Below are 14,721 nucleotides of genomic sequence, written 5' to 3'. Positions count from 1 at the left end.
CACTAAAACCTTGACAGGCTTAATCTGGGATCGAACACCTGTTGGGAAATTTGCCATAAAGCCTCTTGTTAGAGAACAGCAAGCTGTGCTAAAAGTACTGAAAAACTGAACAGTTACACGTGCATTCAAAGGTTGAGAGAAGTCCCATTAAATTCACCTGTCAACCTTTTGGTGCATTTTAAAGGTAATTTTGTGAAAAAAGTGTCACATGATAAAGTGTTTTTTTTTTTTTTTTAACCATAATTTAGGCAATTTTTGGTATTCACATCAGGTCTTGGTCGCTAACCCAGCGTGAATAATGCTGGCTCACTATCCTCAATACAAGAGCAACATCCAGATCTCATGTTAGCCAATCAGCCACAGAGTGCATATAAAGTGCTGTCAAACGCATTGAAGTGATTTACAGCAATGCTGACAAGCGAGGACGCGCCGCCTGCTTCTGGCCTCTATTTGAACTCGGCAGCTAATCCTGCAAATATTCGCAGTGGCAGGCGAGCGTAAACAAACGGCGTCCGATTGGGAACCTACATCCATCTCCGCCTCCCTCTCCTCCTCGGACAGGACGGCGTTGTGCGACGCGGGGCGCGTCCAGCGCAGGGCGTCGGGGTCCACCTCGTGACGACGCGGGTCGGCCCGCAGTCTCTCCACGTGCCGACGGATCAGTCGCTCTCGTCGGATCAGCACCACCCTGAGTCGCACACGACAAAAGAAAGCCCGTCACATCGCACCCACAGCACCATATGTCGCTACACTGAATCAAATATTTTGGTTTGCGAACGTGTCGTGCAAACTAATTTTTATGCAATTACTCAAATAATCGACGAGATTTCTAAATATATTCTACAGGCCCAACCCTAATAAGGAAGTGTTAAGAGTTTGGGAAAGGGGGAGGGTGTAAAGTAAGCAAGTTTTTCCACAATATGCGGCAGAGCTCAGCCGTGAATACTGGAATGTTCGGACAAAATACACTTTGCCAGCGATATCGCAATACGCAAAAACCTTAATAATACATCAAATACAGTACATGTATAAAGTTGGATCAGAAATTCCACAGATGCACGGCTGCACAAAACAGGTGCTCCTGTCCTTGGGGGTGCTTAACCTGACTTACTTTTGTCAATATTCCACCCCATTAAATGGATACACTGTTAAAAATACCCGCTGGCCTGGATAAGTCAGATGAGGCGCGCGCGCGCACGCACGCGCACACACACACACACACACACACACACACACACACAAGGTGGCGAGAGAGCGAGAAAGTGAGCCCAGGGGTGGCGGCGTGCAAACTGACCGTCCATCCTGTCTGTCTATCATGCCGAGGTGCTGCAGAGTGGCGGCGATGTCGTGCGGACACATCCCCGTGGCCCTGCTTATGCCTTTAACGCTGACGTGTTTATACGGCTGCCTATAAAGGTACTCCAGGATGACACTTTTCCAATACGCCAGGTAGGATAAGCGACCCAGATCTGACAGCGGCTTCTCAGGGGAGCCGGCTTGTCCTTCTTGCCTGGTGAGAAGGTAACCTAAAAAAAAATAAAAAATAAATAAATAAATGCTTTCGTCAAGCTAGAAGCAACCTCTTTCAGATTGCATTTCAGTCGTGGCAAGGATGTGACATCGTGCCCTGCTTGGGATTTCACCTTCAAACAGTCAAAGAGAAGCAATCAGTTTTCGTCTCCTCCAAAAGCTACGACGGATGCCGGCGGGAGAGAAATAAAGATGTGACAAAACAGGCGGGGAGGAAAAAGCTGGCTTTCAAAGGCACTGCATGAGCGACGATAACAAGCCAGCCAAGAACAACAAATATGGAACTGTGTGTGGAATGAGTTTCATAGCAACCCCCCTCCTTCCCGCATGAAGGGTCATCCGTTATGAACTGCACGAAATTAATTCACGCTTTTAAATGCGCACCCACCACTGAGAAGCAAACTAGCGAATCTAATCGTCACGATGAAAATATTCTTCACTGCAGCTCACAGGAGGATTCAGAACACTTTCAAGGATACATCATATGAATTTTCTTCCGCAATTTAAAACGACTCCCGGGTACCTTTGGGCTTTGACTTGACAACTTTCACTCCGAACCGTCACCCAAACACTCGATGCTGGGGTGGTGTTTACAGTGGTGCCTTGAGACACAAGTTTAATTTGCGCCGTGACCATGCTTGCAACTCAAAACACTTGCTGTAAAAATCATCTTTCCCAATTGTAACCAATGGAAATGCCAAATCCGTTCCAGCCTCACCAAAAATAAATTCAAACATTTCTGTATTTTTTACAATATTGTAATTTATAAAAACACAGTAATGACAATTAAATCGAATGTAAAGATTTAAAGGCACACTTTTTGCTTCAATTCAGTGGCTATTGTGCTGCTCCTTCTGGTGTGCGCACCGTTGCCACCTGGCGGCAGTGTAATGCAGACATTAGGATATATGAAGCCGGTCACAGCTTCTCAGTAAGACAATCTTCAACTGGGAGGGGCAACAATCAGCTTGAAGCATCTTTTTTGGAAGAATTATTCATTATCTGCCAAATTGCTGCTTTTTGAGAAGTGAGTTGAGTTTACTGCCGCCATACAGCACGCGTATCTCAAATAGTTGCTTTCAAGTCATAGCAAAAGAATACACAATAACATTGGCCAAACAACAGCTCTTATTTTGGAAAAAGTCAAAAAAATCAGGTCTTGCTATCTCAAGGCACCGCCGTATAATAAAAACTCCCATTATTTGACTACAGTGAAGCAGAAGCGCAGTCGAGCTCGCTCAAGACATTTTCAGATCTACTTAGTTGTTTCACACTGGATGGGTGGGCAGACACTCCAGAGACCAAACTATTTGTACACAAACAAAAAGTACATTTTCCACAATATGTCCCCTTTAAAAACAAATGACTGCATAACCCTTTGAGCTTAAGAACGTCCCTTTAGTACTATGCGATAAAACGGAAAACCTCTTCATCTAAACAACTCGCTACAGCGTCCAATAAAGCCGTCGCCGAGCTGAGAATTCAGCTGCGTTCAATCTCCCTTAATCCTCCCATCTTTGTTATCGGCGTGCTCTCAATATCACAGCGCGTCTCAATGGCTATCCCTGGGGGGGGTGGGGGGGGGGGGGGGGGGAGGGGGGGGGGGGGGGGGGGGGGGGGGGGGGGGGGGGGGGGGGTGGAGGGGGGGGGGATATATAGGGGGGGGGGGGGGGGGGAGGGGGGGGGGGGGGGGGGTGGGGGGGGTATGGGGGGGTGTGGTTAGGTTTTGGGTGTTTTTGTTGGGGGGGGGGGGGGGGGGGGGGGGGGGGGGTTATTTGATTTGAAATGTAAGGAATAGGTGAAGAAGTTGATATGAGTTGATTGGTTTTTATTATTTATGGATGGTAGATGGGTAGGTTTAGTTTAAGTTTATGGATGTATATTTAATTGGGAATGAGATAAGATGAAAAGAGTACAATTTGAATTGTAAGGGGGAGGGGGTTAAATTTTGATTGAAAGAGAATATAGTTATATGTTTGTGTAGGGGTGTGATGGAATGTGTGGGTAAGGGTGAGATAGAAATTAATTATTGGGGGTTTAATGAATTAGGTTTTTGGATTGGGGAATGAATAAGGAAAAAGTTGTATTATGTGATGAATAAATAAGAAGGGGTAATATCGTATGAATGAACGCGTGGATAACAGTAGTGAGGTAATATGATTTATAAACGACAGCACCTCGCTACCAGCTACACGTTCACCACTTAAGCGGCTGAAAATGCGTTCTGTGGGGAGGAGAAAGGAAAAAAATACAAAATAAAAAAATGGAGCATTGAGGAACTTACTGAAATCAATAAGGAAGCGTCCAAATCCTTGCCGTTGGTACTGAGGCATGATCATTATGCAGGAGACGTTGTACTTCTGCTGGCAAAGCTTTTCCTGCAGGGAAGGAGAAAGGGATCAAGTGTGTCAGAGAGCTGCACGGGACCCGGCGCCATTTAGCGCGCACCTGCCATTGTCCTTGTCCCTTGTGACGCCTCCACTTCCTTTACGCAGTCAAAAGATTTTCATAGAAAGATGAATATGCCTTCAGAATGTCATCTTTATAATACGTGATGTCAGTGCACCTGGCTTGACCTCATTTCAGCCAGCATGGAAGGATTAACTGCTTGTGCGTTTTGCTTTATCCTTGGGATTTTTGTGACAATTTCTCTGAAACATCTTTACTTTTGTCCACTGTTGCTTCTTTTTAAGGCTGTCCCGGCTTTTATTTTCAAAGGTTTCTACTTGGGCTGGGCGACATGGTCTTAAAAATAAAATCTCAGATTCTTTTTCACAAAAATCTGATTTGAATAATTTGTTTTTGCTTCGCTAAAAGAAAAGTCAAACAGCAAAACCTCAAAATTAAAAGCTTGTTTTTTTTTCCATTCCGAATTTGCTTTGAAAGGTTTTATTTCCACGGCGTTCAAGGGGGAGTTTGCAATTTTCCAAAAAAGCCAACAACACTTTTCTCATATTTATTCCAACTGTCAGTAGTACATGATCAAAATAAGCTCCCTCGGCCACCATCTTGTACCTCTAATTTGATTTGCAAGAAAGTACCGCCAGGTCCGTGGAAAAACAACCACAATAAAACCGAGATCAGAGGCGTGACTGAGGAGGTGTTAAGTCATTTGCCATGCACTCGCAGGTACACCCCTGCTGTTTTACGCTAACCTGTTAGCTTGGGCTTCAGGAGCTTGGCTGAAACTATGTTGGAATATCCACCTCAAGAACATCAAGAAGAATTGTTTCAAGTTGTGCGGGGGGAAAGAGCCAAACGTGTTTTAAATAATGTCATCGTCATTTGCTTTCCCTGTATGCAAAAATAGATTCAAATCGTAAAATGTCAGATTTTATTTTCAGGCTCTCTCACCCAGCCCTGCTAAAAAAAATATAATAATATATAATTGATTACTATGAGAAATTTGACATCACACAAATCGCACTAGAGATTCCCCTCTGCATAGAATTGCTTACCTTGGAGAAATAGCCCACGAGATGACAGCCTTTGTGGTCGTTCTTTGTGAGGATGTAGAAGAGGAACGGCTCCACGTCGTAATACAAGGTCTTGTGATCCAGGAAAAGCTTGGCTAACAGGCAGAGGTTTTGGCAGAAGAGTTTGCTGACATTTCCGTCAACCTAAGCGGGGCAGAAAAAGAGCAAGAGGACACTGGAGAGTCCATTTTTTCTCTCTCCCTCCGCCGCCCACAAATCTCACGCAGCGTGCGCTTATTGCTTCATTGCTGGAAAGGCAAGGCTGACCTCAAAGACGGAGAGGGCGTCCTTTCGGTAGATCTCATTGGCCGGCGGGTGGAACCAGCCACACTTCTTTGTGTGCCTCTGGAGAATGTTTTTGCTTCTCATGTACTTCAGACAGAACTCGCACAGATAAAGCTTTTGTAATCTGACAAAAGACAACAAGAACGAGGAGGAGTGCTGTGGTTTTGTACTGACGCACAGGGAAAATAAAGCAATAAATAAACACGTTTGAGATTTACAATACCTTAAATATTCAGGCGGGTACGGTGATGAATACCAGGTTTGTACTTCGTACTTCCCAAATTCAATAACAGCTGGACATCGCGTGGAGTCCGCGTTCATTTGACATCCCGTTCTCTGTGAACAAAAAAAAGGTCTTAATGAATGCATTTACTGAACTGGCATTCTTCCTGCAATGCCATAAATACACTCAAACACATTAGCTAATAAACTTTGATAAGTAGTACATAAGAGCCACGTTTAATTAAATCCTATTATGCAACAATACAGGTTAGCTCCTCAGCTAGCATTCAGCGCTAAGTGTATTTTCTGAGCATTTTTATTTCTCTTTATAAAAAGGCAAAAAAAATAAAAATCCTCACAAGAAAGCATCAACTAGCAGTCAAAAGAATGACAATAAATTGCAAACATGAGCACTTGAAGACAACAAACAAAGACAGCTTCTCCAGTTAGCATTGCGCCAAATGCTACAACTCCCAGGAGTGATAACTGTGCAGGACTGAAGAAAACGTATATCAATATATTTGATAGTGTCTTCAAGCATCACAAGGTTACTTTTAAGTGGTGTTAACAGGATGTTGTTGAATATACAGCGATACACGCATCTGTTCTGTGCTTGCGTTTCTTTTTTTTTTTCCTTTTTTGGTGAAGGTATTTTGCTACCTTTTTTTTCCCCTAACCATGGGTCCGAATAAATATGGTGGTGAAAACTAGGTTCAGCGAAAACAAAAAGTTTAATGCATAACATTCCATGAACACTCAACATAAGCGAAAATGTTTTTTTTGCAAAAAAGATTTGTTAGATTTCTAGGTCTTTTGGGGGGGATCCAATAGATAATGAATGAATTTCCATTCATTTCAATGGGGAAAGTTGATTTGCATTACAAGCATGGTCAACTTAAACTCTTAAGTACAGCACCGCTGCATGCAGGACCCCCCGCCTTTCCGCGAATAATTGACACTCCTTTTAATTGCAATTTTTTTAACTCCCAAAACTTATTTTAATAAGCGGCGATAAACCTCTGATAAGCATATTTGGACTTGCCCCCCTCCCAAAAAAAGAACAAAAATTTAAAAAATAAAATGAAAAAATCTGCAACTGAGTGAATCTGCAGGGGTTCACTGTATACCAAAATTTGACAGTCAGCACCATAATAACATGACAGGAATCCAAATATTCTACACGCCACCTGTGCAGCAACTGCTCGGACGCTGGCGAACACCTCCATGTCCTCGTCAGTCACATGCTCTCCGGACCTGGCCGCCGAGTTGGTGCGGGCCTCCTGCTTCACCCGCAGCTCTGCGTTGTGTCCTATTAGCGGCACAATGAACGCATAATGAATCAACTCCTCACTGCATTCTATGCAAATGCGCTTATGAACTGCCGGTGCTGCCGCAAAGCCCGGGCGTCTCGGGAGGAATGTTTGCAATGTATCATCTTTTCATGTTCGTGCGTGTGTGTGTGTGCGTGGGGGGGGGGGGGGGGGGGGGGTCCCAAATGTAATGAAGTGAAACTAAATCACTCTAATTGCATAACCGCTTTCATGTGCTTAGTCATCCTCCGAGACCCCGTGAATTAAGAAGCAGAGGCAGTGAAGGCAGCGCGGGAACGGACACAGACACTGATGGGTGATGCTGGAGAGCAGGCAGGACGTCGTCGTATGAGAAACATCGTGACTTAACCACCGAATCGAAACCTTCATGTCCGGTGGGAGCGATTTGTCATGAACACGTCATATTGCTGAAAATAGTGTCCAGGGGGAGGAGAGCTTTTATCCAAACACTGTTACTTACACTTTGAAACTAAATAAAAAGGATTGTTAAGGCGTAATGAAGTGAAACGGGTGATTCGGCGGAGTTCGTTGCGTTCAGTCTCCACTCTTGAATCCGTTTGATGACGCGCTTTGAGATTTACTTAGATGGTGGCGGGGGGAACGTCTATTTGGGATTGGGCATTTTTGGAATAGCATCACTAAGGCTATGGACTTAATCATGGTTTTCGATTAATTTGTTTATTTTTTTTTATTTTATTTTTTTTATAAATCATCTTTCTTTAGCGGCTCCCGTAGTTCAAAGCACGTACTCGCTGACGTGCACCCCTTGGAAGAACAACATGGCTGAGAACAGAGCAGTTTGTTTACAAAATCGGAGTCAGTGTTGCCAAATTAGCACTAGCGACTTTAATTCCCGCAAGGAAACAGATAATATGAGTGGAATCATTTCCATAAGTATGGCCAGAAAGGAGCCTGGTGGAAGGCAAATGGTGAGTCCATTGCACTCAACATTGCAAAAGCCATTCATTCATATCTTGCAAATGCAGTGATTTCTTTCTTTTTGTTTTTGAATATTGAAAATTTTGGATTCGAGGTGGTCTTCCAAGGGCCAAGTATATTGCCAAGGTCGCCTGTCATAGAAGGTGTGGTAATGTTACTCTTCTATGTTAAATGTTCATGTATTAAACATTGTTGCATGCGTGTTTTGACAGAAAGGGACATTACTTAGAGAAACACTTATTTTCTTAGTATCTGTAAAAAATATATTTTTATTATTTCTGTGGAAGTTGATACAAGTGAATGCCGAGAGAAAACTGGTTGGAATTGTTTTTTTCTAAGCTTGGGGGGGATACAAAAAATAAAGCGCAAACTTTGTTTGGAGTCATTTTGTCACATCGTCATTTACTTTATGCACAAGCGAAGGGGACTTTTTGCCACGCTTTGGTCCGTGTTGCAGCTTTCTTTTGCAGTACTCTTTACCTGCTTTTGCCAGTGCTGCTGTCTTGGTTAGCAACATAGTTACAATCGGGCTCAGCAGTTACAATTTTATATCTGCAGGACAACACTAGCGTATACAAACAGTTAGTGTTTTTTGTTGTTTTTCCCAAGAGGCAGCTGTTTATTACCCAACAACTAATTGGGACACTATTTACGAGCGTGTGGCTTTGGGTCTACTTTTTGGTAAAATAGCGTTTCTAGCTTGTTGTTTCTTGAGCGAGACAGTCACTGCTGCGGACGGCGAAGTGAAGGCTTGCCGCAGTGACTTGCAGTCATCATGTCATCTCTGAGTCAGCCCATGCGGGTGAATCACTGGACTAATGACTACCGCGAGTGAGGATGAGGGTGCGGATGAGGAAGAGCGCTGACGCGATGGCGGCGGCCTGGACCTGACAATGCCGACGGTGAGGGGGTCAAGGACAGAGCGAGGGGCGACACGGAGGGAGGGGGTGTTAGTGGGCCATGCACGATGGAGGATGGAAGCCACGTCAACTCCGCAGCCAAGTTAAGAAAGTTTAACAAAAACCAAAAAAAGAATAAAAAATTTGAAATTAGACAGAAGATTAGTCTGTTAGAATGCCGAGGGCCGTCTCAGCTCTCGTCGGGAAGACAAATAATAACTGCAAGCGTTACAAAGAAAGTCAAGAAGAAGCTTAACAAGGTGTGGAGACGCAGGCCTGGGCTGGCGCTCGGGAGCCTTGCTTACCATGATTACTCTCTGGCTTAACTCTTCCATCTGTCAAGACTCCCTTTCCTGGCGAGGGGGCTCCCTTCGGGGGGCTCACTTTATACCTCAGCCTGCCTAGCGTCCTGTGCTTTTTAAGGAAGGGGTTGCGCTTGAAATGGCTGACCAACTTAAAGGCGTGTCCTCTGGGTCGGCCCGGCCCTGCCGACGTGGAGCTGAGCCGGTTTTGACTAAACTCGCTCTTTCCGAGGCAGTGGGGCGGCGCTTTGGACTCGTGGGGCGAGTCCCGCTTTTGCTGCGTGCGCTTGGGCGGCGCGTAGCACGCTAGCCTCTTTTTCCGCGACTGTCCCTGAGTGGCGTAAATGTGCGAGAGTCCGTCAAACAGTCCCTTGAGCTGGCTGCTATTGCAGAGGCTACCCAGGGACGGAACGCTAGACTGGCTGGAAGAGCTCTGCGGGGAGTTAGCCGACGTGGAGCCGCTGGACACCTGCGAGGGCGGGCTAAACCCGGGCGACGTCGGGGAAGCGGCTGCGGGGAGCGCAGACGGGGGGGCGACCGATGCGGCCGCGTCGTCCCTAGAGCTTAACCGTCTGTTGGCGGGTGACTCGGCGCGCGAGCGACGCCCCACGGGGGAAGGGGTGAAGAATTTGGAAAGCCCGTCGATGAGCCCTTTGGTTTTCTTGTTAACGCCGAGCGCAGCTGGGGTGGCGAAGGAGGGCGTGAGGAGGGGAGTGACGGTGGCGGCGGTGGTGGAGGTGGAGGTGGGGGTTGGGATGGTGAATTGGGTGGCGTCTGTAACGGTCAAGCTGCCTCTGGCGTCCTTCACAGATGCAGCATGACCGGATGAGGTACACACGCTAAACTTCAGACCCCTACCAGGTGACCCCCTTCCTCCGAGTGCCACCATGGAACCATCACCACTGCTTAGACACCTACAAGCACACATCGCAGTTAGCAAAGCACCCAGGGAATAAAAGGCCTGCTGCAAGGTGACTTGCGCGTGCATACATTCGTTGCGTGAGCTTATTCCTGGGCCTTCCGATGGGCTTCGCATATCGGCGTTTGATCTCGTCGGCTTTCCTGTGCAGCAGCTTCCTTCCGTTCTCCTTGGGCCTGCAGACCTGGCACAGCCACGTTCCTGGAGGGCATCCAAACATACACACACAGTCATGCTGGGGGTGGGTTCATCAATTTCGAAGGACAAACAGTATGTTCTTTTTTTTGGGAAGCATTTCCTAGAGCTGGCCAGCATCCGGTCAGCTGACAATGACAACCAATTACTCAGCAGAGAAGCGGAAATCCACACGGGAAACAATGGCTCCGTTCTGCGTGTCCACTGAATAAGACTTCCAAGTCAGCTATGTATGAATAGCTCGGCAAATTGCACGACGACAGTTTGCGCATCACTCGGCCCTCAGAACTGTAATGCTGAACAAACTCTTCCCCAGGAGAAGCGTCGAAATGCCCGCCAACGCTCCGAACACGCCACCCGCCGCGTCACCTTTTGGCATTCTGGAAAGCGGCGGGTCGCAGCACTCCATGTGGAAGCCCCGGTCACAGGAATCGCAGAAGAGCATCTGGTCCTGTAGGAACAGAAGACACGGAAATCATGTCGCCATCAATCATTGGGAGCACAGGGTAGGCTGGGTATAGCTAGCTCCAACACGCCACTGGGTGACGGTATCGCTCAGCAAACACCTCAGTGGTGGGTTCAATTAATTATGTGACCATGCTTGCTAGTCATATCACTCATCTCAAATTATCATTCGCCAGTGAAACAAATCTGTGCAATGTTTGTCAATGAGAAAACAGCACTCTATAATATTTTACTTTATAAAAACATACAGTAATGACAAACAGAATTCAAAAGAATCCAACAATTTTTGTCACACTCGGCATTAATTAAATGGCCATTGTGCCGCTGCTCTCCTTGGGGGAAGTAGAAGACAAACAGACAGATATACTGTAAATTGACTAATCTAGAGTAAAGACTGTTCAGCTCCTCGCAGGGGAGAAAGACTATATGACTGACAACTGTTACATTAAATGTCTTAATGTGTTTCTGCACCATTTATCTTCAACTAGCAGTAGCTTGAAGGGTTATATATGCGTTTCCCATTACGTGATAGCAATAGCATTAAGTTAGCAGACTAAAGGCTAAAATATGATGCACACAACGTATAATTTGTCTAGTTTGTTTAGTTTGACAGTATACTTCAACTGGGAGTGGTATTAGACAGCTTGAAGCCTCTGTTTTGAAGAATTGGACCTGAATACTTAATAAGGGTTTTATGAAGGAGAAGGTTTCACCATTATCTCCTGTGGGGAAATGTGTTTTGACATGACAACATCTTGGAAGTCAACCTGCGTCATAGCACAGACTGTGTTCGAATTTGGATGTTTGGCTGCAAGGCCTCTGAGGATGAAATAAATGGCATCTCATGCAAGCAGTGGTACTTACTGCATTTTTGCCCTGTATTCGACAGGAGCTGCAGGTTTTGCATTCGATGCACTGCCACCGCAATCGCTTCACGTGGGAGGTCAACTCGGGGGAGAACTTCAGACACGAAGGATGCCCTAAAAAAACGGACCGAAAAAGGCATAAAGGCGCTTTTAATCCATGTTGGCATTGCGCGGTGTTGAAATATTCAAACATGCGGCGTTGAAAACTCATGACTGGCGTGTATGTCTTTTTTTTCTTCACCTCCTCACTGCCACAATCTGCGCGTAAAACCAGTATGATCAAAACATCTGAGTGGCTAATTAAAGATAATTTGATCTTAATGAGGCAGAAACAGTAGCGGCGCTCATTTCTAACAGAAGCTGATGTGTGAAAGTCATGTACCCAAAAAAAAGAAGCGCCCTGTCATGCTTGTAAAACAGCTGTTTTACAGCAAAACGACCGTTTGTGTACACTTAATAAAAACCACCTCGACGCCAGTTTGTCAAATTTGCGCTATAAAAATGTCACGCCGGAACAATCCCTCGCGGCGTTTAAAATAATTGCTCAAACATGAATGTCTCCACGACTGGCGATGGGCAAGCAGAAAAAGGAAAACGTTGCCCATCTGCTGTTAAAAATAAATAAATAAATAAATAAAAGTTACTCTTTGATCCTGGACCCATGAAAAGAATTGGAACCATGCTATCGAAGCACTTAATTTAAACACCATTTTTTCCCAATAGACCTTTTCCCCATGACGTCCAAGTGGCAATAGACTGAGCTTCCCACTCATAAACAAACCATTTCATGCCATTTGACTAAGGCAAAGCGCGTGAGAAAACAGGGAAATGGCTTGAAAACTGATTTTAGCCACCCCCCTTTCTTTTTTTAACTACCGTAGTTTTAATGTTTGATTTTCCAGTCGAAAAGAATGTTACATGAGGCAAACTGCTTGGAAGGGAGAAGAAATGCTGGCCATAGTTTATATTGCAACAGGTAAGTCGATGAAACAATAGACAGTGGAAACTCAGACGTAGATAACGTGATGAATTGACGTTTTTGCTCTTCTGATTGATGTCACAGACGTGTTCTTTTCAATGCTGAAATGGATCGCATGCTGTCGAGCTAGCAGGCTATCCATGTTGTTTTTCTAAACTGTTCAAAGACAATCTAGCCCGACAGATGACATCCACTCAATATCTCCTCTTCACCCACAGGTTCCGCTGGATTCCTTTTTTGTTTTTAAAGTACTTTTTTTTAAAAAACAACAACTTATTGGTTTATTTTCAGCTCTGCCACCTGTAAGTACCGTGGCACTGATTTTTTCCCCCGAAAAGTTCTAATCCCTAAAAGCCGTGCGGAAGGGCCTACTGAGAAACGCCACTTAGCGGAGTGAACGATGCCCCACGTCGCGTGCTTGTCCATAATCCTTCACGGCCGCCACTGATTTTACAATCCAACACTTAGTGATATGGCGCCGCACGCGTCGACTTACCGCTGCTCCCGCAGTCGGCGCAAGACAGGAGCTCCTCCGGACGCTTGTCCCGGTTGGACTCTTTTGTGCCGAGACAGAAACTGCATATTGGGATGGGGTCCACCCGGAGCTGAGTGGGAACACAAACATGGACAAAGTGCTCAGGATGGAAGTGCGCAAATAAGGCAGACGTGCGCGTTTGGTGTAGGATTTGACACTACAGCACAACACAGTTGAACCTTCGCCGTGGTACATGCGCCTCGAAGGTCCTCATTAACACTGAAAATAACTTTTCCATCTTGAATGAGAAACACTTTTGCTTTACAGCGAACCCCACTTATTCGCAGTCCCACATTTGCCTATTCGCTGATTTTTTTCCCCCCCTCTCCTTTCTGCGAACCTATTCTTCATTATGTAGCAAAACTCACTTATTGGCTGTTTTTATGCTATGTCTAACAAAAAAAAAATATTGCTTTGGCGCCATCTTATGTGAAAGTGAGCGAAGGCGCTCCATTGACTCAGAAATCGTAGATAGATTTACTAAGGCTACATATAGACTCCAGGTCAATTCAGACTTTTTGGGCCAATGTGACCTATCACATTTACCTATCAGTACGATTCAGATTTGTTCATATCCGACACAGGCCTCTTTCGTAAGTGAAGTAGGTTGCGCGTATACTGGATTTAACGTCACAAAATGAAGCGTCAAACTGCGTGGCTCAGCTGCTCCGTATGCAAGAGGAACATTGCACCCCATCCAGCTCGCTCACGGTCTTTTCTCATGTAGATTTGTACAGATGAAGCGGGCGACCTCGGCAAAATGTTTGCCGCTTGGAACTGGAAGCACAAACCTCGAGCCCAAAAATTTCAAGAACCACTGCTTTTGTCTTTTGTCTTTTGGAAATGTTCAGCGTGATTGACTCTTGTTGCCTTTGTCCAGGCTCGTTTCTTGTCATAGGGAAAATGATTCCACTCATGTTGCCATTTCGTAGCGAGAATTAAAGTCCCTTGTTGTTAGCAACACCGACTGTGTCCTTTTGTAAACGAGCCCCTCTTCGGTAGTGAGGTCGTGCTTTCAATTACAGAAGCTTAAAAAAAAAAAAAAATACAAATTTAAAAAATCCTACATGATAACCTTATGTGAAATCAATAGAACTGATGAATCACCCAGCCCCAACCTGCATGTGTTGGTTATGGCCACAAGATGATGCAAGACCACCACAATGTATCGCAGGATAATCCTGTGGACTGCTTTCATGCATTCGGGACAAAAGCAAGTTCCATCAACTTGGGGAAAGAAAATGTTAATCACACAAAAAAATAAATAATGTGCATTAAATGGATGTTTTTTTCCACATCAAGTTTTATTAAAAAAGAAAGTGTTCCATCTGTTCAGTGTAATAAAAATAGACTATAATGACTATAAATCCAACATACACTATCGGGAAACAACAAACAACTCCTGTGATCCATTACATCCCAGTGGCACGGTGATTTTAGTCAACGTAGTCTAAGGGCTTAATCCGATTCTTCTTAAGGGTTAGCACTCCAGACGAAGAGGATTAATGAGCGTGCGATCAAATTACCGCCATAGTAAAACACAGTTGACGCTATTGCTCCAAAATGCTGCCGTTGTCGCAATGAGCACAGCACTAACGTGCCAAGTGATCTGAAAAGGATTCCCCCGTTTAAAAATGGCGCGACCTTTCAAAAACGCGATGACATTGGTCAAGCCCCTGGAGGAGCATTAAACAGAGTGCTGCCGTGTCGCCCTGCTTGTGAACAACTGGCCGATATGATCTTTACTTAAGGGTGCGCTGATCGTATCTCCTTACGGC

The 14,721-nt window shown here is 45.2% G+C and overlaps 1 protein-coding gene across 5 annotated transcripts in view; it reads right to left on the bottom strand.

Annotated features, from left to right (window-relative positions):
• kat6b (K(lysine) acetyltransferase 6B) overlaps positions 1-14,721 on the bottom strand; it is a 32,704-nt gene that overhangs the window by 8,060 nt on the left and 9,923 nt on the right. For 4 of the 5 annotated variants that reach the window (XM_061757205.1, XM_061757208.1, XM_061757204.1 and 1 more), the window contains exons 3-14: positions 12,905-13,013; positions 11,428-11,543; positions 10,468-10,549; positions 9,975-10,104; positions 8,988-9,898; positions 6,701-6,822; positions 5,515-5,627; positions 5,274-5,415; positions 4,989-5,150; positions 3,815-3,908; positions 1,295-1,526; positions 529-688 (exon numbers count right to left, since the gene is read on the bottom strand). In XM_061757205.1, the coding sequence (XP_061613189.1) occupies positions 529-688; positions 1,295-1,526; positions 3,815-3,908; positions 4,989-5,150; positions 5,274-5,415; positions 5,515-5,627; positions 6,701-6,822; positions 8,988-9,898; positions 9,975-10,104; positions 10,468-10,549; positions 11,428-11,543; positions 12,905-13,013 (2,373 nt within the window). The remainder of the gene's footprint in view (positions 1-528; positions 689-1,294; positions 1,527-3,814; positions 3,909-4,988; positions 5,151-5,273; positions 5,416-5,514; positions 5,628-6,700; positions 6,823-8,987; positions 9,899-9,974; positions 10,105-10,467; positions 10,550-11,427; positions 11,544-12,904; positions 13,014-14,721) is intronic. The other variant, XM_061757209.1, reaches the window with a different exon arrangement.

This window comes from Phyllopteryx taeniolatus, chromosome 19, assembly GCF_024500385.1.
Source record: "Phyllopteryx taeniolatus isolate TA_2022b chromosome 19, UOR_Ptae_1.2, whole genome shotgun sequence".
In the NCBI taxonomy this organism is placed as follows: Eukaryota; Metazoa; Chordata; class Actinopteri; order Syngnathiformes; family Syngnathidae; genus Phyllopteryx; species Phyllopteryx taeniolatus.
The sequence above is the reverse complement of the archived record's forward strand: the minus strand, read 5'-3'. Positions and strand labels throughout refer to the sequence as shown.